This window comes from Pituophis catenifer, unplaced genomic scaffold (assembly GCF_029215685.1).
Source record: "Pituophis catenifer annectens isolate HBS135680 unplaced genomic scaffold, rPitCat1.0.hap2 SCAF_9, whole genome shotgun sequence".
In the NCBI taxonomy this organism is placed as follows: Eukaryota; Metazoa; Chordata; class Lepidosauria; order Squamata; family Colubridae; genus Pituophis; species Pituophis catenifer.
In genome coordinates, this window is record NW_027256889.1 from 630,510 (window position 1) to 656,911 (window position 26,402).

At 56.2% G+C, this 26,402-nt stretch overlaps 2 protein-coding genes across 3 annotated transcripts; both read right to left on the reverse strand.

The window, feature by feature from the left end:
- Window positions 1-2,558: 2,558 nt before the first annotated feature.
- PPP1R13L (protein phosphatase 1 regulatory subunit 13 like) lies at window positions 2,559-17,222 on the reverse strand. 2 transcript variants are annotated; one of them, XM_070949724.1, is made up of 13 exons: window positions 17,181-17,222; window positions 11,399-11,511; window positions 9,451-9,581; window positions 8,416-8,959; window positions 7,453-7,551; window positions 7,012-7,106; window positions 6,493-6,892; window positions 5,478-5,992; window positions 4,842-4,979; window positions 3,974-4,107; window positions 3,664-3,830; window positions 3,240-3,439; window positions 2,559-3,068 (listed from the first exon to the last, which is right to left on the reverse strand). In XM_070949724.1, the coding sequence occupies exons 2-13, from the start codon at window positions 11,451-11,453 to the stop codon at window positions 3,030-3,032; spliced, it is 2,517 nt and encodes an 838-aa protein (XP_070805825.1). In that variant the 5' UTR covers window positions 11,454-11,511; window positions 17,181-17,222; the 3' UTR covers window positions 2,559-3,029. The 2 variants fall into 2 exon arrangements, with proteins under 2 accessions (XP_070805825.1, XP_070805824.1); XM_070949723.1 differs by lacking the exon at window positions 17,181-17,222 and adding an exon at window positions 16,657-16,712.
- A 2,294-nt stretch (window positions 17,223-19,516) lies between these two features.
- On the reverse strand, window positions 19,517-23,497 carry LOC139321307 (snake venom vascular endothelial growth factor toxin-like). Its single transcript, XM_070949978.1, has 6 exons — window positions 23,493-23,497; window positions 22,755-22,903; window positions 20,487-20,683; window positions 20,290-20,369; window positions 19,743-19,793; window positions 19,517-19,577 (listed from the first exon to the last, which is right to left on the reverse strand). Exons 1-6 carry the CDS (start codon window positions 23,495-23,497, stop codon window positions 19,532-19,534), a joined length of 528 nt encoding a protein of 175 aa, XP_070806079.1. The 3' UTR covers window positions 19,517-19,531.
- Between the last annotated feature and the right edge of the window lie 2,905 nt (window positions 23,498-26,402).

Here is a 26,402-nt window from a genome sequence, read left to right on the forward strand (position 1 = left end):
CTTCTTCTCTCGCTCTCGATCCCATTGGCTCACGACACTCCCCGACGAAGGCCTCAGTGGCTGATCTGAAAAGAGCCCGCCTCCGCCCGCTATCAGTCTTTCTGCCCAGCGTTCGGCTGCGCAGCGCACAGGCATCACGAGCCGCTCAAAAGATGATCGTACGGCGTGCCTGCAACCTAGGCTGAAGAAGTCGAATCCGGAGAGCATGGATTCAGCTTTCCCTACTAGCCTGAAATCTTGCGGTAGCTTTCCGCTCCTGGGACCGCGAGGCTGCGGGCTGTGGGAAAGTGGCTGCGCTTCATCCGGCCTTCTTCACCTGTTGAATTGCCTTCCTTAATTATATGCTGGACTGCAATCGCTACCCCCCAAAGCTCCCCCTCCCCAGTTCCTTAGCCAGCAACCCAACCGGAGGCTTCCTATAGAAATGACCCAAGCAGGAAACAAGACTACCGTGTGACTAACTGAAGCGATGCGTAATTGACCTGCGTTCCTGGCATTGAATCCCAAACTGACCAGCCTGCTCAAGAAGTTAGTGACCCATTGAGACCCCTTTGTGGCCCAGCAGGTCCTGTTCCCACTCTGGTGGGGGCAATTTGCTCTTTGCCAGGGAAGGCAGGGAGATGCAAGGGGCGGGGCTGCTGTAGTGTGTGTGTGTGGGGGGGGGGGGGCTGCTACAGGCAGGACTTTTGGCACCCGGTTCCCTCAGAGAAGCCCAGCATGATTGGTGCGGGGCCATTCTGAATCAAAGCCCCAAATCGTAATTGAATTTGCCTAATGCCCGTCTGGCCTTTTCAAATTGGAAGGAAGCAGCTCTACCCCGTCAGAGGGGAAGTTGCATGGTTTGGATAACCTCGTGCTGGATGCACATGCGCTAAGCCAAAGTGAGATTTTGTTTTGTGACAGAGCCATGTGCCACCTTCTCAAAGGTGCTTTTTACTCAAACTCGTTTTGTGGGAATCCAAGCACCAACTGTTGTCTTGTGAACGGTCCACCGTGTTCTTTGGCGACCTGGCTTCCATTTATTGCTAGCTCTTCCCAACATAAATGCTTTCTCCATTGAATTCCTTTGCAAGACGTGACCAAAGCAAGTGGGGCGTGATTTTGCCTTCTAGTGACATGTCTGGTGTTATGCACTCTGGTGCTTGTTGGGCACCTTTGCTGTCTTCTCTAGTCTTTACTCGGATCATCCAGTGGGTGGGTGGGTGGTATTCCACCCCACAGCCAAATGTTTCCTCCTGGCACAGAGGCAATAATACCCCTCCCCCCACATGGAACACAGTCGCCACATTTGTCCAGTTAGACCATTTTATTACAGAATGCTACATTTTCCAGCCAGGGCTACCAACAATCCCAGGAAGGGCCCACCTGGACCTCAGCGACCCCCCTCCCTGGATCTGGGCCTGGCCAAGCCCCAACTGAAGCAGCCTTCAGATGCGGGACCTGCAGGCCACGGACCCCCAACCTGCATGAAGCTATTCCTGAAAGACCCCACCCCCTTAAAGGCACAAAATCGCCTCCCTTAGCGCCCACCAAAGGCATCCCAGAAGCATCAGGACACACCCTGGCATCCCGGCCCAAATTAAGGCGCAGTGTGAAAAGAAGGGGCTCTTGGCCAGGCGAAGCTCTCATGGAGGCCCCACGCTGGCTTGGCAGAGGCAGGCACAGAAACCAAGCTTTGGCACGCAAGTTGCAGCTTCTGCCCAGGTGGGCAAAAAGGCGGCACTGAGCAGGGGGCATCATCCTCCCTCCCTCCCTCCCTGTGATCTCATTCCAGCTGTAGAGTATGCACAATGAACACCAGCATTGTGCACAGCCCTCTGCTGTAGCTGGAATATCAGCCTGTGGGCAGCACTGGCTAGGAAGGAGCCCAGCTGCTGTCCAGCTGCACGGCCTCTGTCAGCTCTCAGCAGGGCAGACTGACTCAGGGTCCTCCCCACCTTCCTCCCTCCGGAGTAGGAGTGGGATGCTTTGAGTTACTCAGGTTAAGCAGCCAGGGGCATTCTCTTCCACCCTGGCAGAACATCAGCTGCAACCTCAGGGAATCAAGTCCACAATGGGGTTCAACTTTAGACATGATTTGTAAAAATGGGGGGGCTATGCTTCTTTGAGAGGGAAGAGTTGGCTGCTCCGGATTCAGGGGACCTCTGCACTGCAGTCTTAATGTTGAATCATGGGGAGCAGATCCCAGCCTTGGCGTCACTTGAGAGTTATACGGAGAGGTGACAACTTGGGATCACTTAACTCATTTCAAAATGATGGGGTACTTGTCAGCCGTACGTGTCTTGAGTGCAGTGAGAATTTTTGAGAAAGAACTTCTGGAGTTGAGGATAGCCCATTTAAAATGAAGTGTAGACTACAGAGCCCATGGCTTTTAGTTCAACTCCTGGGGGCTGTGCCCCCCCCTTCTGCACTCTGTCCTTGCACAGCAGTTCACTCTTTCTCCAGATGCCCAAGAAGAAGGCACAGAAAGAGCCAGGGGGTGCCCCATCTTTCTTCTTTCTTCACCGGGTTGGTGAGGGAAAAAAAAAAAGATGTTGAAAGTCCCACCAACTGTGAGTTGAGGGCAGCAGCACCACAGTGACCCCAAGGATGAAGTCCGGGAGGCAGGAGTTTCCACCGAAGGCAAACTCTGCTGGGGGCTCCAGAGGAAAGTCAGCAAAACTGGGGCAGAGGAGAACTGGAAGCCGAGCCCCCCCAGTGCAGCCAAGCCCCAGATGCACTGCACCAATTTCCCTGGTCAGCCTTTGGGGAAGGGGCGCATCGCTGCATTGGCTGTTGTGGAAGACACAAAGCTCTCCTCCCAGCTGGGGAGTGGGATTCACATAGAGAAGCAAGAAAGGCGACAGGAGGAGGGGGATAGTGTGGAAGGGTTGAATGCCACCCCTCCCCCTCCGTTTACGCTCTTCTGAAAGCAGAGGGTGGCCAGCAGAAGCAGGGAAAGGGACCCTCCCCTGGGTCTCTCCACGGGCACGGATGCGAGTCCCACCATCGGGCTCCCGCTCTCCCCCACCGACAGCCTCGCTGGAGCTTTACGTCTTCTGTTGCTGGGGCCTCACTCTGGGGAACAGCTGAGGAAGGAAGGGGGCCGTGAGGAGCAAGAAAGGCCACGACTGACAAAGCCGGCAGCCCCACGTGGCTGGAAAGCAGGACACACAGACCCTGCCTGCTCTACCCTCTGGTCCCGGGCTGCCTCTGGCCTGGGCTCCCCCGGGACAAACCTCCCCGTCTTCAAAACTCACCCCAAAGTAATTTTTGGGCACATAGCCCTCCTGGCCATAAAGAGAGGCCCACCACCAGTCCAGCTCCTCCTGGCCATCCCGGCGCAGCACGGTGACCGGCTCGCCCTCGCGGAAGGAGAGCTCGTCGCTGAATTCAGCACTGTAGTCCCACAGGGCGTAGACCACCCCATTATTCATCAGCCCCATGTTCTGCTCCACGTCTGTGGCAAGAGAGACACCCCCCCACACATGGCAAACAATCAGAAAGCAGTCAGCCTCCGGGCTTCAGTGCCCCAGAAACGTCCGTGGCGCCAGTCGGTGCCACCTGAGAAATGAGGGAGTTCGCCAAGCGGGACCTGCTTGGTGCCACTGAGCAAAATCGAAGGGCTGCCAGGACTTTCCTGCCTTCCTGGGTTCCCAGCCAGCCGGCCTTCCTCTCCCTCACCTGCCAGGTAGCTGAAGCACTCGTTGTAGCCTTCTCGATATGGGTCGCACTTCTCGATGGCCAGGCTCCCGTCGCTGAACGTGGTGGCAAAGATGGCGGCCCCATGCTTCACCAGAGCGATGCAGATGGCAGTGTCATTGCAAGAAGCTGCACAGTGCAGGGGGGTCCTGGAAGGGAGGAGGCGGCCAGCTCAGGGAAGGCCTGCATCGTGTCTGGGCAACGGCCACACAGGGTGCTCCCCTCCCCACAGGCAGGAAGCTTCGCAGAGGCCACCACCCTTCCTACTCCTCATCCCGTCCCCGGGACTCACCAGCCGTGGCTGTCTGGAGAATTGACGTTGGCCCCAATGTTGATCAGGAAGTCCACAATGCTGTAGTTGGCTCCACAGATGGCATTGTGCAGGGCGGTGATGCCCTCGTCATTCGGCTGGCTCGGGTCATTCAGCTAGGGCAGGAAAGGGGCAGAGAGCCATCCAAGGCTGAACATACTGGGTTGCAGAATGGCCACACCAACTCATGGGACAGATTTACCCAGAAACCCAGTCTGGCTGTACCTCCCCCCCGCATCAGTTCATTAGCCCAGCCCACCCCCACCCCCACCCCCACCCCCTCTATTGCAGAGTTCTTGGTGCTCTGAGCTTGGTGGATTGCTTGCAGTGAGGATGTGACCCAGTCTGCTAATGAAATGCCTGCAAGGAAACCGCCAAGCTCAGAGAGCACCAAAGACTCCCCCCCCCCCCCCCGGTCAGTCCAGCAACGGAGCTTCACTTCCTTCTACGAATCCCCTTTTATCCCAGCTCATTGCTCTGGATTCTCTCTCTGCAGGAGTCGCAGTTTCTGAGTCCAACTGCCTCGCACAGCTGCTCTTTGCTTAGAGAGAGAACACCAACCCCACGCCGTAACAACCACCGCAGGGCACCTTCAGCAGTGGTGAAATCCAAATTCTTTTACTACCGGTTCTGTGGGCGTGGCTTGGTGGGCGTGGCAGGGGAAGGATACTGCAAAATCCCCACTCCCTCCCCACCCTGGGGCCAGCCAGAGGTGGCATTTGCCGGTTCTCCAAACTGCTCAAAATTTCTGCTACCGGTTCTCCAGAACCTGTCAGAACCTGCTGGATTTCACCCTGATGTTCAGTCAGGGGAAGGTGCCCCATCCAAGGGCTGCCAGGCACCAGCTCACCTCCTTCACGGCCTCCTTGACCACCTCCAGCTCTCCAGTCAGGGCCGTGTCCAGCAGCAGCACCAAGGGGTTGAGCCGCGCTTTCTTGGTCGTCCGTTTCCGGGGGGAAGAGACCTTGCGCAGCACCGAACGCTTCTCCTGCAGAGCAGCCCAAGGAGCAATTAAAGCAAACCCCCCTCCACACACAAACTCCCGTTTCCCGCTATCGGCCCCTGGGAGTCCCTTCCCAAGCCAGGAGGAGGAAGGAGCCTCAATGGGCACCCTATGCCCCCTCCTCAACCAAATGAGCTGCCCTCCTTCCAGGGGCTCCTGGACCCTTCGAGGTGGGGGGGCCACACAGCTGCGCAGAATCGCCAAAGGGCAACTCAAAAGGGAGCATTTTGCTAAGCTTGTGAGGAGCACCAGAACAGCCCAGCTAGGGCAGGTTGAGGCCCCTCAGTCCAGACAGATGTTTTGGGTGGAGCCATTCCCCTCGGCCTCCTCTTTACAGAGCACCAGAGTCCCAAGCAAGGAGGAACAGCCTTCAGGGTTGCAAAGGGTCTTGTCTGCTGTGGTTGCCAGCTGGTCACACCTCCGGAGGGGGGGGCGCTCATCCTCAGGGAATTGGGCAAAACAGCCGCCAAACCCTGCACTTACCGGGCTGGCCATTGGAGAGAGAGTGGCCGGACTCTCTGGTGCTGGCGGAGGGGTCATGGCAGGGGTGGCGGTTGGGGTGCCCGGGCCCCCCTTCTGCTCCGCAGCCTCAGTGATGGGCGAGAGGTCCTGCTGAGAGGGGGGGTCCCCCGTGGGAGCAGCCGCCTCCTTGCGGGGCTGGTGGTGGAACAGGCGGCTGATGATCTGCTGGTACTGCTTCTTGTGGGGGGGCAGCAGGGCCGGGCTGGGGTTCTGCTCCATGGACCCCCGGCGCTTCAGGGGCCGAGGCATCTCTGCCAGCACCCGGGCCACTTCCTCAAACTCGGGCACCTTCTGGGCCTCGGGTGGGAGGACTGGCTGCAGCCGGGTGGGGCTGAGGGGCCGGGCCAGGTCGTCCATCTCGGCCGGCTCACTGCCTGGCAAGAGGCTCTCCAGCTCAGGCTCCGCTTCGCTCGGGGTCAGGACGATGGGCACGATGTGCTCAGCTGGCACCACTGGCGCTCTGGGGCTGGCGTTGCCTAGAGGGGGGAAAGCCTTCAGCAAAAGCATTCGTGTATGGCTAGTCCTCGACTTATGACCAGAAAATTTCTGTTGCTAACCAAGAGAGTTTTGAAGTGAGCCACACCTCACTTTACAACCTTTCTTGCCACAGTTGTTAAGCGAATCACTGCAGTAACACAGTGGTTAAGTGAATCTGGCTTCCCTGTTGACTTTGCTTGACAGAAGGTTGCAAAAGGGGATCGCATAACCCTGGGACACTGCAACCGGCATAAGTACATGCCAGTTGCCAAGCATTTGAATTTTGATCATGTGACCAGGATTATGCAATGGTCATAAGTGTGAAAAATTTTTCAGTGCCACTGTAACTTTAAATGGTCATTAAATGAACTGTTGTTAAGTCGAGGACAACTAGTATTTACCACGGGGTTACCAGCTGACTTGCATTCACCCACGGGGGGCCTCCAGCTGTGGCACCAGGGAGCCTTGCCCACTGCCTCCTCCCTCCAGCGCCACTCACCTTCGCTGCCAGGCTGCACCGTCCGGAGGGGGGGCTGCGCTGGAACGGCCGGCTGTTGCAGCAGCAGCTTCTGCAAGGAGCGCAGGGCCAACGGCGACCCCACCGGCCCCGGGGGCAGCCCGAGTTTGCCACCTGCCGCGCCCGACTCCCAGAAGGCATTCTGCAGCCGGAAGATCATGGAGAGGGGCAGTGGCTTGTGGCGCCTGGGGAGGCTGCCGCCCTGCGGGGCAGGCGGGGGGATGGGGATGCGGGAGATGGGCTGCCAGTTGCGGGGCAGGGTGCCGGCCTGGTTGGCACCCAGGGAGCGGCGGAAGGAGCTGTCCGGGTGCCTCTCGCCGGCCAGGGCCGAGACCTTGTAATTCCTGGGCAAGGTGGCGCTGTTCATCCCATAATGTTCCTCCTGAAGGGGGAGGGAAGCCAAAAGAGAGGGTCACTTGCCACCCTCCATCCCTCCTCCTCCTCCTGTCCACCAGCTGCTGTCTCTGAAGCCGCCAAAGGGCCTCCAGCAGGGACACTGACCTTGCCTGGCCAGCCCCCATCCAGGCTGGACTCCTTCCAGGGAGCCAGGGGCAGCCCAGCCGCGTTCTGGCGAAGGCTTGCGTGCGGATCCACACCTGGGGGGAAGCCCATCGTCAGTGGGACCAAGTCCCTGTCTGGCCCCTCCCTCTGCCGGGGATCTCTCCTGTGCCCAGCAGTTGTCCCCAGTCACAGGCACCGACATGGGGAACGGCCTCTGAGGGACCCTCGCTCAGCGGGATCCCTCTGACACACGAGGCACCAACCCCCTGGGACTGGGATCTACCAGGGGGAATCCAGATCTTGCTCCAGGATCCTCTGGGAAAACCTGCCAGTGGGCATTGGAGAGCATTCTGTTGGGGCAGCCACCCTCTGGCATGTGCCCCCTATGAGTGCCAGGTCTGTTCAGGGAATCCCACCCCCACCCCACCACGGCAGACTCACGCTCGTAGCCAACAGGGTGCGGCGCCTTCTTTTCATAGGCCACATCCAGATCCGATTCGTTCCAGCTTTTTGGCGCTCTCCTGCGCATCACCAGGTCGTCTGCAGAAAAGAAACAGCCAGGAGGGCATCAGAAGTGCTCCAGGTGCCTCCGTCCCGGACAAGGGGAAAAGCCACACCAGCCTTTGGGGGACGCTCTTGGCCAGATGCAGCAGAGGCCAGATTTTGGGGGGTGCCTGAACAGCTTCTTGGAGAAAAAGGTGGCCTCGTTTTACTCTGCCAGCTCTGCTCGCCTCCTTTTCTTCTAGGGCAGCTCCAGCACCTAGAGCCCTCCAGACGTTGCAGGACTACAACTCCCAGCACCTGCTGCTTGGGGGGGGGGGGCTGCACCCAGTCCAACTAGAGATCCCCAGGAGGGAAGGGCCGTTTTGCACAAGCTCTCAACTTAAATTCTGCTATTGCTTTTTAAAAGGCAAGACTTTTATCTTTTGAAACGCCCAAATTAAAAACAGAGATATGGGGGGGGGAGGGATGTTCTGTTCTGCAGAAATTCTGCAGATGTTCCCTTTGTTCGGATTTCTTCTCCTCTCGTTTCCCTTTGCTGTTCCGTTCCTCTTTCAGCAGCACAAAGAAGTGAACGGGACATGAAAGGAACACTGGCTCCCCCCTCCCTCCCACCAGAAATCTGGCTGAGCCAAGGTGGCCCCCAGCATCCATCTAGCCTTGCCCAAACACGTCTCGGCAGCCGCCTAAGAGCTGGAAACTTGATATTCAAAGGTCGGGTTCCTTGGGAGAGCACATCCCAACCCCCTTCAGCCGACACACCCCTCTCTGCGCCCTGAATGCAGTCCATAATTAGCCTCTTAAACACTTGGGAGAGATTGAACCTGGGTTGCAATCCAGGTGCTATGCAGCTGCAGGGCACCTAAACAATCAAAGGGCCAAACAGGTCTGGCACGCACTTACCTTGTGCCCAGAAGGAGCCTGGCGCCGAAGGATACAGGCTGTGGTTCTCGTAGGGGGGCGGGAGAGGGGGGCGCGGAGAGGGCCCTCGCTCTGGGAAGAAGGCCTGGGACATGGAGCTTTCTCCAGGCAGCCGCGGAGAACCAGCCCGGCCCCCCCACCCACCGGTGGCAGCAAATGGCCGGTAGTCAAATTGGCGCTCAGGAAGGCCGGCAGGCCGGAGGCAGCGAGGGGACCCACCATGGGCCCCGGGGCCTGACAGGCCCTCGTAAGGGACGGCCATGACTTTGGGCCTGGAGGGTGCTGTGGGGCTCCAGTCCACATCCGACTGCAGGAAGAAGGAAGGCCGTGGGGAGGAGGGGCGTCCCAGGGTGGGCTTGGGGGCCAGAAGCTGGCTGGGCGAGGAGCTGTAGGGGGACAAGCTGGGGGGGCCACTGGGCTCCACGAGGTCCCAGGTGGGGCTCTTTCGCAGGTGCAGGGGAGAGGCGGCCCGGGTGTCCATCTTCAGCAGGTCCGGAGAAGAGATGGAGCTGTACCTGTCAGCCATCTGCCAAGCGAAGTGGGGGGAGAATCAGCCATCTTTCCTTCCAGGCAGAGGAAAGGCAGCCTCCGCCTAAAGCGGGGGCTTTGCCAAGGATCGCTGCCATCTCCCTGCGGTAGGGAGGGCCCAATCCCCAAATCACCATCTTCCAACATGAAAGGACATGTCTGTTTATTCGAAGGAGGAAAGGAGGGATTGGGACACCCTCGGGAGGGCTTGGTTTCCAACTTCTCTGCCCCAGAACCTCTGGAGCAGATCCAGGGAGCAGCCTGGCCACCCTCCAGAGAAAGGCTCAGCCCCTCCCCCAAAATTGCTTGGCACCAAAGGCTGCCGAGTGTCAGAGCTGCAGTTTCCCATGAATAACATCCCCAGTTCGCCTCCCAAGACGGCAGAGCAGCGCCCAATTACCCTGGAACCGCTTAATGGAGCCCCCTTGAGCAGCCTGGCAGGCCCCACACAACCCCAGGGTGGCCCTGGCCTCTCCTCCTCTGCCTCACCAGGGATGGCAGGGCGGGTGGCCCGGGATGGTCCGTCCAGAGCGACTCCAGCTGCTTGGAGAGCTCGTCCACTTTGGCTGCGGCCGTGTCCAGCTCCAGCTGCTTGAGGTCCATGTGCTTGCAAGCCAGGGCTGTGGGGAAGAACAGCAGGTGAGGAGGGGCAGGGCTCCCCCCCTGAGAACTTTAAGAACAACCTCTGAGTGTGGTAGACCTCAACACCCATTATCCTTGGCCATATAGGATGATGGGAATCAAAGTCGAAGGCAAGAAGCGGGAGATGGGAGGTTAGCCCAAGGCCCTGTCCTTAGCAAGATGCTCCCACAAGGGGGTCTTTTTCTGCCTCTCAAAATTAAGACAAACAGCCCCGGCTTTAGCCCAAACCGGCCCTAGCTCAGAGGTCTCCAACCTTGGCCCCTTTTGGACATGTGGACTTCAGCTCCCAGAATTCCCCAGCTAGCAGAATGGCAGGAGCCAAGGAAATGAGATGGCAGGTGATGGGGTGGGGGTGAAACTGTTCACCTGGGGTTTTCTCAAGAAGGGGGCGTCTCCCTGACCACTGTGAGAAAATGGAGAGGGCCCAGCCAGTGGCCTGGTGCAACAGCTGGACTCTTCAGAGGCTCTTGATTGTGAGGAAGCATCCCTGGCTTCCTAACAGTATTTGCACTTTAAAGAAGGAAGCTGATCAGGTGTAAATACCCTGCATATCTATACTACATTTGCATTGAAATTACCAGACATGAGCCAGTTGGCTACTTCCTAGCCACATCATGTCCCCATTGAATGCAGGGACACCTGCTCTCCACCCCTCTTTTGCCAAGATAAACCTTGGCATACGCCCTCCATGGGAATCTACACAGCTTGGGGTAAGGGTTTCCAGCCAAGAAGCTGGACTACAGTCCCCCTCATCCCCAGTAGGCACAGCCAAACAACGGGGATCTCTGCAAAGCAATGGATCAGGGCCCCTCTGGAAGGGGGCAGAGGAACCCTTTGGGGAATGCGACCATCCGCCCCAGAGACACTCAGAGCAACAAGGGGCCGTTTAACCAACAATTATAACCATCACTCATCTATCTGCATGTACACAACACAGGCTCCCTACACACACACACACACACACACAAGCTCTTTCGTTCACATTTCAGTCTGCCGCTGCAAACTCCAACCGAGCCATTTCTTCTCTTCTTCTGAGAGATTGTGCTTGCCCATCGTTCCACAGCCCCCTCCCCCAACCAGAGAGGAATGCAAAGAAATTCAGGTTCAACTATTGCATTCTGACCACTGAACCCTGGTGGCGCCGTAGTTAGAGTGCGGCATTTCAGGCTGACTCTGCCCGCTGTCAGGAGTTCAATCCTGACCGCCTCAAGATTGACTCAGCCCTCCATCCTTCCGAGGTGAGTAAAATGAGGACCCAGATTGTTGGGGGCAAGAGGCTGACTCTGTAAACCGCTTAGAGAGGGCTGCAAAGCATTGTGAAGTGGTATGTAAGGGCTCTTGCTATTCAGGGTCCCACGCTCCTAGTGGCCATCTCAGGCACAAAGAGGTCACCAACACAGCCTTCCAGGTGGGCCTGGAAGGAAGGGAAAGTGCCGCCTTCTGCAGCTGCAGCCCTACCGTCTGTGTGGGGACCGAGGGACTTCTGCTCTAGAATATAGGGATCAGTGGGTCTCAACCTAGCCCGCTGGGGAATTCTGGGAGTTGAAGTCCACCCATCATAAAGCCGCCAAGGTTGACAAAGGCTGATTATGGATGATTTAGGAAACCTGCTGCTGTCAAATTTGGGCTTGGAGAGGCCTTCCACGTGGAGATCAAACTCGGCTTTCTTGGAAGAATAAAGGTGGTGGAGGGAGGGGGGGGTCCAAGCGGGAGCTGCCCAGTGTGGCCCCTTCCAATTCTCTCTCTCTCTCTTTCTCTCAGCCCATGCCTGTTCTTCTGCCTCCCCTCGACTCACATTGGAAGGTGAGATCCAGGAGCTCCTGAGCGCTGGCAAGGTCTTGGTTGGCCATGGCGAGCGACTTGGGCTTCCACACTGGCAGCTAGCAGCACTCCGAGGGTCTCAGCGACCTGGGAAGAGGAAGCATCTCCGTAAATGGCATCCAACGTCCCTTTGCTGCCCTGCCCCAGGGTGGCATCTCCATGCCTACTCCTGGCACCCCTGCCCTGCCCAGGACAGCTCTGCAGCTGCCAAGGAATCAGCCTTCCCCGTCTCCTGCTTGCAAGTTGGCACCGGTGCAGCTTTTCCAGGGAGGGGCCGAGAACCAAGCAGAGCTCTTGATCCAGCCTCTTGGGCAAGGCTGGCAAGACCTGGAAGAGCTGCGCCATCACAAAGCTCCTGGGGAGCCCAGCCGAGTGCCAGAGGGTAGGTGGAGCCAAAAGCGGAGGAGCCCCAGGATTCCCCCACCAGTGTGGCCTCTTCCTGGGCCAGGGGCCAGGTGCCAGGCTAGCTGGGAAGTAAATAGCTCCCCAAAACAAGCCTCTTGCTGGCTTCCAGGATGGTTCTGGGGCCTTAGCTTCAGGCTTGAACAGGGTTCTAGTCCTCAGGAAGGGGCCAAAGTCATGACAAGCAAAGAGGCAGGAGTGAACTCCCTTGCTACTTCCGTCAGTGATCAAAGCAGCCTTTTTAGAGCCAATTTTGAAAAAAATGACACCAGGAATCCAATTAAGCAAGGAGAAAAATGCATCTGACTTCCATTCCTCCATCCAGGGAACCCAGCAAAGCCCCTTTCAGGGGGGCCTTTATCCTCGCCCCATCCCTGCCTTCTCCCAGTCCTGTTCCTAGAAAAGGTGGTTTCTGTCCCTCCTCAACGCCTCTGCATTCCCAAGACGGAGTCACTGTTGCAAGGGAGTTTGCCTCCTACAATCCTTAAGCTTCCCACGTCTTTCTTTCTCAATTTTCTCAGCTTACGTTTCTTTCCAACTCAGGGAAAAAGTAAAGCAGGACTGCATCCTCTCCATCCCCACCCCTGCTCACAAGGGGCTTGGGTCTCCTTAGCCCCGCCCCAAAGACCCCTATAAACCTCCGTAGACAGAGCTGCTTTTCAGGAAACGTCTGAAGGAAGGAAGCTGCTTCCTTCTAACCACAAATAGACTGGACTGGGCTGCCAATCAACCCATTTAAGGTGCCCCTGGAAGCTCCGAGCTGCTCTGAGTCGCCTGAGCTGAGAAAAATTGTTTAGGCATCGGATGGGAGGCCACCCAGGATGCCACGTCTCCCAACGAGGCTGGGAAGCAAAACCAGACACAGGGAAGCAAACAAACCCCACATTGTTAATAAGGAAATAACACAGATGGATTGTAAATCACCCAGCATCAAGCTCGACTCCCCAGTGACTTCACCCCATGGAATTCTTGCAACCGGCCGACTTCACAAGGGATATGACCAAGTAAGTGCATTCAAGCCCAGGTCACCCTCTGGTCAAGCTTCCAATTACCCCCTTGGAAACGAGAGCAAAGACTAAAAATATTTACCCTGATTTGCATGCAGGATGCAATCCACCCTCGCGAGGCACAGAGGGTGACGTGCTGTCACCCTGCCAACCCAGACATGCCAGCCTCAACCCAGCCCTGCGGGGCAGGCGCCAACCCTTTGCCCTTGCCAAAAATACGCGCTCTCTAAAGGGCCCGGATCCCCAGCAGGGATGCAGCGCACGAGGCTGCAGGGCAGGGGGGGCCAGGTGGAGCCCCCCGTGCACCCTCCGCCTCGCCCAGCTGCAGCTCCCCAAAGTGTTCACCTTGGCAGACCTGGAACAGTCATCCCGGTGAACGATGGCACTTTTCTCAAGATCTCAAGCCCGGGATCACCAAGCAGGAAGGCAAAAGCTTTCTGCTCATGCTCAGAGGCATTCTCATTTTGAAGGAGGGGGCTGTGGCTGAAAGAGGGACCCCCAAAGCTTTGAGTTCAGATTACTTTAAGGTGCCATATTCAACTGCAAGCCAGGAGACTCTTTTCCACTTTTTGCTCTCAACAACTGAAGACAAAGCGAGGAATTTCTAAGCCAGGGGTATCTGTGTCAACTTTAAGACCTGTGGACTTCAATTCCCAGAATTCCCCAGCCAGTTTTCCTGGCTGGGGAATTCTGGGAGTTAGCAGTCCACAGGTCTAAATGTTGTCAAAGTTGGACAGCCCTGCTCGAAACTTTTAATAAAGGGCTGCAATGTAAAACAGAGCCCCGCCCCAAAAAAATACATTTTAAAGAACCCATGGCTTAGCAAGCATTTCTCCAGCCCTGTAATGGGCTGTGAGAATAACCTTGGGGAGAAGGTGACCAAAGAAAAATAAAGAGAAATCCGAATCCAAAGGAGGGATGGGATTCAGGAGGGACCCTCTCCCCTAATTCTCTGGGAAGCAGAGGCGGGGAACGCTCCCAGGCTCGCAAAGGCTGACGTCAGATGTTTGAGCTAGTCCAGGCAGGAAACCAAAACCGTGAGGACTAACTCTGCTTTTATTGTAAGAATCTTGCAAGTCTGGAGTTCCTGCTCTGGAGAAAGAGTAAACAAGAAGGAATTTCTGAGCATGAGCAGAATTCACCTGGTTTGTGGAACCAATAAGGAGCACCTGTCTCAGCATCTGCAGCCACTTCAAGTCTAGCGGTTAAGGCATCAGGCTAGAAAGTGGGAGGCCATGAGTTCAAGTTCCCCTTAGCCATGAAAGCCAATTTGGGCCATTTACTCTCTCTCAGCCTAACCCACCTTGCAGGGTTGTTGTTGTGGGGCAAATAGGAGGAGGAGGAGGAAGGCTGTGTTTGCTGCCTTGAGTTGTTTGTAAACATCATAAAGGAAGGATACAGAGGATACAGATTAAAAACAAAAATCTCTCCCTTACATTCAACCGCTGTGGAGTCCTGCCAGTCTTGCAGCAGGGTGGGGCCACGGTCTTTCTGACGGGACCCCCCTCCCAGTCAACCACCACTTGGGCTGATGATGGGAGCTGGTCCAGCACAGCTGGATGGCACTAGGCCGGGAAAGGCCAGTCTACGCACTTCTGCTGGTCTTCCTCGGAAGGAGGCACAAAAGACTGTGAGCAGAAAACTCCATGCAGGGAGTCCTCGACTTACAACTGCAATGGAGCCCAGAATTTCTGCTGCTAAGCAAGACAGCTGTTAAGTGAGTTTTGCCCCACTTTATAATCTTTCCTACCAGTCGTTAAGTGAATAACTGCCACTGTTAAGTTAGTCAGACGGTTAAGTGAATCTGGCTCCCCCATTGACTTTATGTGACCTGGAACACGGCAACCAGTGTCAATACCTGCCAGTTGCCAAGCGACCTTAAATGATCTTAAGCTGCTCCAGCCTGGAAGAAGCTAAAACGAGTCCCTTTTAATCCTGACTTCTCAAACAGAGCAAGGAAAAAAAGGACTTTTTCTCCCATGTGACATGTTCTCTCTGCATCTGCACGGGATGGTTGCAGGGCCCATCCCAGTTTTTCCCAACCAGGCCCAGCACAACTGGTTAGACGGGTGTTTCTCAACATCAGTCACTTTAAGACAGGTGGACTTCAACTCCCAGAGTTCCCTGGCCCGCTGGCTGAGGGATTCTGGGAGCTGAAGTGCCCCCATCTTAAAGTGGTTGAGGGGGAGTTAGATTAATATCCCCCACCAGCCCAAACAGGTTCCAGTTGGCACCAACTTGACAAAACAGCAGAGCAGCTGAGATCTCCGACCCAGTTTACTCTGAGTAGGAAGCATTGTGTAACATTGCAACAGCAATTTTTCATTTATCGTATTTTACAGGGAAGACAAAAGCCATCTATTAAGCTACCCAACCACATTTTTCCCTAATCCATTATTGACTTTATGTATTAATACAATATCTTCCTTTCTTTTTTCTCCTGGACCAAGAAACAACCCAAGAACGTCAGTTCAAGGTGCCCAGCATTTGTGAGCAATCATACAGAGTTGTTACACTTAAATCCATTTTTAAAAGGTTAAATGGCTCAATTTCCATAGTCTGTCTTGACATCTCAGATGGAGACTTTGCTTATTCTAAAGGGGCAAACAGTTCTGCTCCATCAGGGCTGGTGCTACCCCTTAGGATTTGAAGCAGAATCTGGAGTCCTCTCTTAGCTGGTCAGCATTAATCACCCCTGTAAGCCACTGATGACCTGTTTATTAGAAAGCAGGAGGTAAACAGCAGTAAATAAATAGCCAAATATCTGCACTTGGTGTTTGTTTCCTCCACATTATAATTGCACCGGAACAGAGCAAAACCCATCACAGATCCATTTTATCCAAAAGGTTAATAGGTTTCATTTCATTCTATCTGAGCAGCTCTTTGCCTCAACAGCTGGCCCAGAAGATTGCTGCAGGAGCCCAACAGTGCCAGGGATGTGTAGCCCTCCAAATGTTCCAGCCCCAACACACAGGAACAACGGCCTGGGATCTGCAGTTCAGGAATATCCAGGGAGCTATGGGTAACATACACCTGATCTCAGTAGGTTCTGGCTGACAGAGCAAACGAGGACCACCGAAGCTTGAGATTTTGGGAGACCAAGAACGCACTGGCCCAGGACATCAGCAAGGCACTTAGGGCCTGGGTCAGGGACTTTTTCCCAACAGCAGTCTGCCTGCTCCAGAGGCCAGCTAGCAGCTTGCCCAGAATGTGCCCAGAATGCCAATTGTCACAGCCAGTGGCCACCAATGCAGGAAGCAGCCAGGCAGCTTGCGTGGCTGTGGGCCTGAGGAAAGGAACCTGCTCCACCCCAAAGACTTCCCACCCAGGGACAGGCAGGCAGACAGACAAACAGCAGAGTCTGCCACACAAAGAGCCTGGCATAGCTGCAGGCTGACGTGCTGAAAAGGTCACCCGATAAAGCAGGGCAGGTTTAGCAGAACTGCATTCTCCCTCGCTGGCTCACTCATCCCCTTTCAAGCTGCCCCCCCCCTTGACAGAAGATCAGGGGTGTCCACACCCCAAAGGCTCCTAGAGAGCTGGAAAGACCGAGCCAGCTGTGGAGGGGCCAGCCAGCAGCAGCCCCTGGCCAGGAGAGCAGTGGAACCTCCCTGAACAGGAGCAGCGTATCTCTGAATGCTGGGGATCAGCAAGAAGGGAAGAATCAGGCCCACCCCTCAGAAGCAGAGATGGAGGCAGCTGCACCAGGCAAGGGCCAGCGTGGGATCCAGCTCCCTACAGACTTCGGGGGGGGGGGGAGGCCCTCCCCATCCTCCCACCTAGTTTCTTCCAGGGGGAGATCCGCGTGGGGTCTGGAGCCCACCTGCAAGGGGCGGGGAACAAGTTTAGCCTGGGCGCTGCCGGCTGGGTGATCAGCGGAGAGGGTGACCTCCTGGCTCTCAGCCCAAGGTCCGGCTGCAAGAGAAGGACCCTCGGCGACCCCCCTGGCTCTGCCCTGCCCTCGGGCACATCTGGAGGCGGGAGGGGCTTTGCCAGGTGCCCCAATCCTGGCTGCCCCGGAAAGGCCGCGACCACCCCTCTGCCCTCCGCCCCGGGAAGACCCAGCTCCCGCCGGACCTGCTCAGGGGCTTCGGCCGGCCTTCCCTCGCCCGGCCCGTCCGGAGAGGAGCGGAGCGGAGTCTCCAGCCGGGCTCCCCCGACGGGGCCGCTCAGTCGGCGGCTGCCGGGGCCTCGGGCACCCGAGGAGCGCGGCGCCGGCCGCGCCTCCCTCCCCCCCGGCCAGCCCCCCGCCCTCCGCGGGCTCCTCGGCCGGACAGCGGCGGCCCCGGCGAAGCCCCGCAGCCGGACCCGGGACCCGCCCCGCCCGCCCGCCCGCCCGCCACCGACCTGCGGCGGGGAGCTGAGCTGCGGCCGCGCTCGCCGGGACCCTCCGCCGCTCCTCTGCCTCCCGCGGGGCGCTCGCTCGGGCTCCGCTAGACTCGCCGCCGCCGGACAGCCCCGCCCCGCCCGCAGGTGTCCGCGCTGCACCCTGGGAGTTGCAGTCCGCGCCGCCTCCCGCGGCAGACCCCGCCCCCCCAGGTGAGCCGACGCCTGCTGCGGGCGGAAGCCGCTTCGCGGGAACCGTCCCGGCTTTCCCCTGGGCGATCGGGTCGGGGACCGCCGCGGCCTCGGACGGCACCCGATGCGGAGGCCGGCTGGGGATGGGCGCGCGGGGAGAAGCGGAGGGCGCACCTGGAGCGGGGATGGCGCTGCACTACAACTCCCGGCGGCCCCCGCGCTCCCCGCGTGACGCACGTCTCTGGAATGCCCCCCGCCTCTCCCCTCCCCTCCGCCCCCGCCTCGCCCTGCCCCAGAGCGGAGGGCGGCCTCTGAGCCGGTGCAGAGTGCTGCGACTGAGCGGCCCCGCCCCTCCCGAGACGATGGTGGGAAACGGAACTGAAGGCGCCACTAGGGGGCAGCACTCGAGGACCCGCCGGGGGGGTCAGATTGGTCTTTTAGTTGAATGGGTTTCGCTGCATCCGCGCCGTCGCCTTTATTGCTGGGATAGCAAGTAAACGGAGATCTGTCTGATCCCGGTTAGTTCCGCTCATTCCCGCCCATCAAGTCCCGGCGGGTTTCAGGCGCCTCCGGTTGCAGCCCAGAAGTCCGTCCAGACTCCCCGCAGCCACCGGCAGTCGCCGCAGTTCTCCCCTTGCAACGCTTCATTTGGAGGCCATTCAAAGCGACAACGGCGTTGAAGAAAGTGCCTTATGACCGGTTTTCAGAGTTACGACCTTCGCGGCATCCCCAAATTCAGAGGCTTGGCTCATACTTATGACGGCTGCTGTGTCCTAAGGTCACGTGATCCCCTTTTCCAACCTTCTGACGAGCAACATCAATGGGGAAGGCGGATTCATTTAACAACGGTGTTACTAATGTATCAACTACAGTGAACGGTCATAAGGAACAAACTCATGTAACAACTGTCTCACTTAACAGAAATTTTGGTCACCATTGGGGTCGTAAATCGAGGACTACCTGTACAATGTTCAAACATGCACACAGGCCCTCACGTGAAAGCTTTGCAGCACATAATGCACCTCGGTGGAGCCATGTGAAACCCTCTTAATTTAAGCAGCCAGCAAAGGGGGGGAGGGGAACTCAACCAGGGCTCCCCAAACATGGCAACTTTGTGGGCTTCTCCAGCCAGAGCAGGAGCCTCCAAACTTGGCAACTTTAAGACTTGATGCTGGCTGGGGACAGGACTGCCGCCTGATTGGGGCCCTGGCTGCCTTTCAAGGACACGTAGGCCTTCCGGAGCCGGAGGGCCGTCAAGTGAGGCCACTCGCAAGGTTGCTTCTCTTCACGGAACAAGCGGCCCCTTTTCCAGGCTGCTGAGCACACCATCAAATTGTGGCCATGTTGACAGACACTAAGGGGGGGGGGGTCCCGCCACACCTACCAATTCTTGTACTAAGCTTCTCACCCAGACAGGTGTCAGGACTTGGCTCCGGCCTCCCCAGGTGCCCTCAGGTTTCAGGGAAACAGAGTGGCGGTTTTGCGGCCAGAAGCCACAAGCTGGGATCGCAAACTACCTCCTAAGTCCACAAACTCAGCTCTGGGTTCAAGCCTTGCAGAGGTGAACACATCAGGAGACAGGTGTTGCTTAAAAACTGGCAATCCTTACAGAACAGCGCCACCTGTTGTACATTGAGAGTAAAGCAAGGAAGCCACCTGTAGTTTACTCCATTTATTCAAAGGCTCTGTAAAAATCATGCAGGTCCAGACGGGGCCGAAAGAAATAATTCCGCATTCTTTAAAAGAAACTAAATGTTTTCCCCCAGATCCCCTGATGAGGAGCCGGGAGAGATTAAATTCTAATTTTAAAAATTGTGTATTACAAGGACAATGTTACTAAAAGCCATTGAAGCTGAGAGAATGGCAAAGCCTAAGGGAGATAGGGGGTCAAACTTGGCTTTCAGATGTAAGAAAAAGGTGCCAGAAATTCAAACTCAGTTGTTGGGTTGTTTGAAAAGGAAGCTGTGCTGGGTCTTAGTTCTGGCCCTGCTGGCTGGGAGTGATGTGTTTTGTAGTTCAAAAAACATGGGGGAGGCACATAGACACACAGCAACTTCTCCAGAAGTTGGACATGCCTCCCTTTCCCACCCACCCACCCACTCCCAGCACCAGAAAGAACAGGGACCCAGGGCCGCCCCAGCTGGCCTCTGCAGACCAGAGCCTTCCACCTCCAAGGCTGGTCAGATAAAGGGGAGTCTGGCTCTCGGCTCCCCTTCCGCTTGGCTCCTGCAAAGGGGAGAGAGAAGAGTTCAGCTCAAGCAGCCATCTTGGAGAAGCAGCTCTGAGACAGCCCCTGCCCTCCTGCCCCAACCCGCTGAGCCAGGGATTGGACTAGAAGATCTCCAAGGTCCCTCACAACTCTGTTAGCCCCCACAGCCCCACTCCAGGTACCTCTTGCGCTTCCGACTCTTCCCGTTCTTTGTCCTGTTCACTATCCGAGGCCTGGAAAGAGGAAGTAACCTGTTTGCACTCTGCATGGCCAGCAGGCACAGAAGCCGACCCAGGGCTGGGGGCTCCAGGTAGAGGAGGAGAGAGGAGGAGAGGAGAGGAGGCACCCCCCCCAATCTGCACAGATCTGCACCCTCCACCTCTCTCCTCCTGCTCAGCGGCCCTCTGCAGCAGCCTTCCTTGCTCAGGGGCCCCAGTATGGAAAAGGAGCCAGGTGACTTTGGGCCAGTCCCTCTCTCTCAGCCCAACCCGCCTCACAGGGTTGTTGTGATGGAGAAAATAGGAGGAGGGATATGTTCGCCACCTTATTTGTAAAAATAATAAAAGATGGGAGGAAGCAAGCAAGCAAGCAAGCAAAACGGGAGGCGAGGGGAAGGGAGAGGGTTTTCAGTCAAGAGCTGCTTGTCGTCTTCCACCTCCAGCAATTCTCCCCATCCCACATCCGCTGACTAGCCACCCAGGAGGGCTGCTCGTTGGTCCCCTCCCTCACCTGCATTTACATGTCAGGTGCTCCGTGAAGTGCATCCATTCCATCCGCAAGTTCTGTGTGTTAGGGTTCAACCGCATCATCTACCCAAGGAGAGACGCAGCTGTTCAGTTGCACTCCAGCAGCAGTCCCAGGCTGGGCTGGGTTCTGCTCTTCCCAGCCCCTGAGAACCAACCTGACTCCCCCAGAGCTGTCCTGACCTGCAGACTGACGGAGCGCTTTGTCACAGCGAAGCACTTCAAGCTGTCGTCATTGCAGCAGCCGGCACATCGCTGCAGGACTACACAGGAGGGCTTGAAGAAGTCGGCAGTCTCCTGGGGATGTTCTTTGAGGATGTTGACCAGCACCTCTCTGGGCTGGCAGGAACTGCGTTTGTACAGTTGCATATAAGGCGTCTCTGAGGAAGGGACAAAGAGGGTCAGACGCTGCCCCAGCTTTCGGAGCCCCTCCTCGCCTCTTGCCTTAGCCCCAAGCACAGCCTTCCTTTCCCCCGGTTGGGAAAAAGCCAGGATGGTGGGCCAGGTGTAGACCCTCCTCTTCTCCAGCTGGGCCGGATCTCCCCTCCCCCTCCCACTGAGCCCTTTTCCACGTGCTCTGAACACGCAGGTGGCAGGGCGGCATTTCTGCCAGAGATTTCACCCAGAGATTCTGGCAGAGGGGTGAGGGGAGAGCCGGGGGTCCCCTTGTCTGCCACCTGCTCTTTTCAAGGGCAGGAGCAATGCTCTGGGCACCACCCCTGCCCCCATTTACTGGATGAGACCTTAGAAGAGGAATGGGGTACTTGCCTTGTTCCTTGCCTGACAACCAACCCTGCAAGAGAGAGGCCCAGTCAGCAGAGGTGCCTGAAGCTGGCACCTGGGGGCATCACAGATGGGAGGAAAGCAAGAAAACCAGGAAGTGCCAAAGGCGAGGACACGTCTGCACCCCAGCCACTCTTATAGTCCTCCACCTGGGGGGCGGGGTTAGTGTTCTTCAGACTTAGCCGCTTTAATGCGGACTTCATTTCCCAGAATTCCCCAGTCAGCATGGAGTGGAAGTCCACACGTCCCAAAGTGGCCAAGTTTGAAAACTGCTGGTGTAGGATGGTTTAAACCTCACCCAAGTGCCTTCTCCTCGGTGGTTCCAGCCCAGTGGTCACAATGCAATGGGTAACTTTTGAAATCAAGAAGCTTCTATACCACTGATGACCACTAGAGGGAGATGCAGCCAGGCACCTGTCTGGGTCTCCTGCAGGGGGCAGAGAGCAGGTCGCTCTTCGCCCCAGGAGCTGCTCTGTGTATCGTCATGCCAGTCAAGCCAGGTGGCAACATATGTTTGTGGAAAAGCTACCACCACTGCCAACCTGGTCCTTCCGCAGCAGGCTTGGCCATTCGCAGGACGCCATGCCATGGGAAGAGGAGCTTGGGGTCCGGACCTATAAACAAATAATTCCCTCAACATTGTCAAACTATTTACTAAGTCTGCACTACTATTAATCTTCTCATCGTTCCCACCGCCCATCTCCTCCCACTTATGACTGTATGACTGTAATTTTGTTGTTTGTATCCTTACAATTTATATTGATATTGTTTCCTGACTGCTTATTTGTACTCTATGACTATCATTAAGTGTTGTACCTTATGATTCTTGATGAACGTATCTTTTCTTTTATGTATACTGAGAGCATATGCACCAAGACAGATTCCTTGTGTGTCCAATTACACTTGGCCAATAAAAAATTATATTCTATTTTTATACCACTCTATAAAGTCCTAGTAAGACCACACCGAAGTACTGCATCCAGTTTTGGTCACCCCACTATAAAAAAAGATGTTGAGACTCTAGAAAAAGTGCAGAGGAGAGCAACCAGGATGATTAGGGGACTGGAGACTAAAACATATGAAGAACGGTTATAGGAACCGGACATGGCTAATCTAGTGAAGAGAAGGACCAGGGGAGACAGTGTTCCAATACTTGAGGGGCTGCCACAGAGAGGAGGGGGGTCAAGCTATTTTCCAAAGCACCTGAAGGCCAGACAAGGAATAATGGATGGAAACTGACCAAGGAGAGATTCAACCTAGAAATGAGGAGGAACTTTCTGACAGTGAGAACAATCAACCAATTGAACAGAAGTTGCCTTCAGAAGTTGAGGGAGCTTCATCAATTGGGAGTTTCAAGAAAAGATTGGACTGCCATTTGTCAGAAATGGTGTAGGGTCTCCTGTTGAGGGGGGGTTGGATTAGATGACCTATAAGGTCCCTTCCAACTCTGTTAATCTGATCTGACCCCCACCAGGGAACCCCACAGTTTCTCACCTGCATCCAGAAGAGGATGGCAGCTGCCAGTAGGTAACCAGGCATGGCCTCCTGAATCCTCCTGGCTTCACAACTGCTCAGAAGAAGGGGGTGGGGGTGAGATAGGAACTGGACAAATTTCAGATGGGGGGTCAGATTTAATAGGACAAAGGAGAGGCAGAAGCAGGCACAGACTGGGCACGGCCAAGAAGCCCAGCAGGGCCTGGCAGTCGGTACCCGTCGGATCTGCTTTCATGGAAAGCAAAGAGCAGCTATAAGAGGCACAGAGAGGGGCCAGCCCAAAGGCGGAGAAGGGGCAGAGGGGAGGAGCAATGGGGCACAGCCTATTGGGAAGAAACACATACAGAGTGGAGCCACTTCCACCACCACCACCCTGGCCAGCCCCAAAAGTGGGGGGGTGGGAGAGACAGCCAGACCCTTGCAGGAGCCCTCATGGCACAAGGGTGGCACCCTTCTGTTTGGTCCTCTGTGGCAAGGCCACATTATGCTTAGCCCAGATTCCTCTGCATTCTTAAGGCTGTACATCAAACCTTGGCTGGGAACGCAGGATGGGAAACAGAAGGTCACACACACACATCACCACCACCACCACCACCAAGGAAGGAACCCTGCAGATGGGCAGCTCCTCTCTGCTGCCCGCCTGCTGGAATAAGCCCTGGGGAGTGTCAGGGGGCAAGCAGCCTTCTGTCTGATGGGAGGGTCCATTGACTTCTGGAGGACTAGGCAAAAAGCTACAGACCTGCCATTTTGCTCCTTTCCAATTTTATTCTAGGAAACTTTGCTGACCTTGCCTAGTATTAATAATTTAATATAGATTTTATCCATTACAGTACTGCTGTTTTTAATCTATTGTGGGAAGCAGTTTTGGTTTAAGAGGTACAATATAAATGTTTCCAACAAATATAGTAGTACTGCATGTTTCAGTAGAAACTGTGGAAACAACTTCAACAGCGGCCGAGACTTAGCCAGTACTTTAGGATCTATGTAGTTGCAGCGCAGGCTCAACGCGCAGCCCCCCCCCCTCCAGACAACGGGGCCAAACTCTCAAGGGCCTCGGATGGTGAGCTCTAAGGCCCGCTCCCTGCCAGCCCTCAAAGACAACTGGAAGGGTCCCGACAGGCCAGGCGGGGGTCTGCAGGGGTTACGCGGCAACCTCTCGGTCCCTGGATGCCGCTCCCGGACGCTTCGGGAAAGGGCGCGCCTCCCGGCTCCAGAGGACCCACCTCGTGGGGAGCGCTGTGGTGGGAAACGCCGTCGCCTCGGGCGGGACTCGGAGGAGGCGGAGGACGGAGCTGCAGGTTCCCTTCGCGCACCGGAGCCGGCTTCACACCCGCGCCCGGTGCCCTTCACCTCACGGACCCCTTAAGGTGGGAAGCAGCCCGTGGGGCCCTACGGCAGGCTAAGCCCGCCCGGCGGGCCGCTCCAGTAAGCGACGCTGGTGGGTAGCTCCCACGTCAACCTGTGGATTCAACCGAGTGGAGCCTCCCTGGTGGCCGGGCGGGATGAGGTTGGGATGGCCATGAAGCTCCATTTGTTACCCCGGGGGGGGGGGGGGAGAACCAAAATATTCCAAAGGCTGCATATCCTGGTGTAAAGAAAACTGTTTCTCCGCCAGCAGGAATCTTGGCTCGGCTTCCTGGCTCTCGTTCTTACTGCCCTGCCTTTTGCGAAGTGCAGCCCCCTTTTTGAGAGGCACAGCTGGATGCAACCAGGGGGACAGACTGCAAACGGGAAAAGGGAGGGGGGTTTCTGTGAGGAAGGGAACTCGGGAGTCGTTTGGCCCCTTACCACTGTTTTTCAAACTTGGCAACTTGTGTGGACTTCAACTCTCAGAATTCCCCAGCCAGCATCCATCCTGTCTGTCACTGCTCTAACAAGAAGAAATGGCCGGGAGATTTATTTTCAGGTCCCCAGTGTGCTTGGAGGAAATCTGTGTGGTCGCTAAGCACTGACCCTGACTTGATGACCCATAATCCAGTGTTTGGGGATGAGGGATTGTGATGTGGATGGGAAGGCTGCAGCTTCAGGTGTCCCACCCGCCTCCATCTGTCCTTCCTCTAAGCCTGTGCAAAGATTGCTTACAAGGGTGGGCCCATACTTTCCCAAGAAACAGCAGTCAAGGTCATCTTGCTGGAGCTGGGATAAATGATTGGGGGAGCGGGGGGGGGGGGGGGAGAGGAGGCTTCACAGGCTGTTCTGCACATGAGCTCCCCAGGGCTGACGAAGGAGAGATTTGATGACGCCTGACAAAGTGCAGGAAGAGAAACACGACCAAAAGGAAGAAGAAGAGACTTGGAAGGGGCATTGGGGGTATTCTAGTCCAACCCTCTGCTCAAGCAGGAGACCCTAGACTGGTGGTATCCACTCTTGGAACTTCTGGACTTCAACTCCCAGAAGCCGGCTGGGGAATTTTGGGAGTCAAAGACCACAAGTCTTAAGGTTCCCAAGTTGGACACCCATAGTCTACAAATGAAATGTAACTCTGTAGAAGTCGAAGCGGAGGGAGGTCCACATGGGCAGAGAAGGCAAAGGCAGGACGGCTGACCATCTGGCCATGCCTGGAATGATGGAAGACCAGAGCTCTGCCAGTTGCTTCTCAATCTGACTGGGCACCAACCCTGGGAAACCCCAATAGCCCCATCAGCTACTTCCCCATTTGAGATGGCGGTTCCCTGTAGGCTGGTCTTGATTTCCCAGCCCTGGTCCTTCTACCTCCCTTTCTAAAAAATCCAAAAAGTGACCATTTTTCACACTTATGACCATTCCACCATCTCCATGGTCATGTGATTTACATTTGGATGCTTAGCAACGGACTCCCATTTATGACGCCTGCAGTGTTCCAGGGTCAGGTTGCGACTTTCTGCCAAGCAAAGTCAATGGGGAAGCCAGATTCACTTAACAACTGTGTTACTAATTTAAGAACTGCAGTGATTCACTTAACAAAGGTGGCAAGGAAAGTCGTAAAATGGGGCAAAAGTTAACTGTCTCACTTAGCAACAGAACTTTTGGGCTACTTGTGGTTGTAAGTTGAGGACTACCTGTACTGTAAAGATATTTATGGGATCAGTTCATGTTTTCTCTTTCTTTCTTTCCCCCCCCCCTCTCTCTCTCACACACACACACACAGTCACACAGAGAAAAACACATGGCACCATCTTGTGGCTAGGAATCTCTCCCATCCTTTCAATATTCTAATTTCAGCTCTGACTTTATTTCAAGCTGGAGACGGTGCAAATGAAGGTCTTCAGTTGCAAACAGTTTTGGGGACTATCAGTTCTTCTCCGCTGGAAGAGGAGAAGTTGGCCGTGGTTCCGAGCAGGCCAATGCGGGGAGGAAGAGTCCTTGTCCTGGGCATTCTGCTTGGTGGGCATCCAGATTTCCCCAGCGTTGCCCCCTTCTCTACAGACCCCTCCCCGTCTTGGAAGCGACCCAGACCCTCCAGCACAGTCGCACCCCTTCAGTGCTTCCTGTACGCTGGAGCGCTTCTGCGGGGGGGGGGGAGATGCCATGGGCTGCCCGAGTGCAAAGTTGGCCATTCCGGCCTCTAAAGGCCGCTTTGCAAAGCGCCTTCCCTCCCCGGGTTTCTCCAAAAGGCTTGGACTACATCACCCGTCACCCACAGCTAGCCATGCACTCCCATGTTCGAAAAGCCAGGCCTCCAGGGAGCCGGGCGGACAGTAATTCACACGACACTGGCCGCCTTACAAAGAAAGAGCACCTAACCCCGAATTGCGGCCGCCGGACGAGAAAGGGTGCGAAGCAAGGCCAGGCCCTGCCCGTCGCCCGCCCCCCGGGTAGACTGCGCCTACCCAAGGAGGCTCG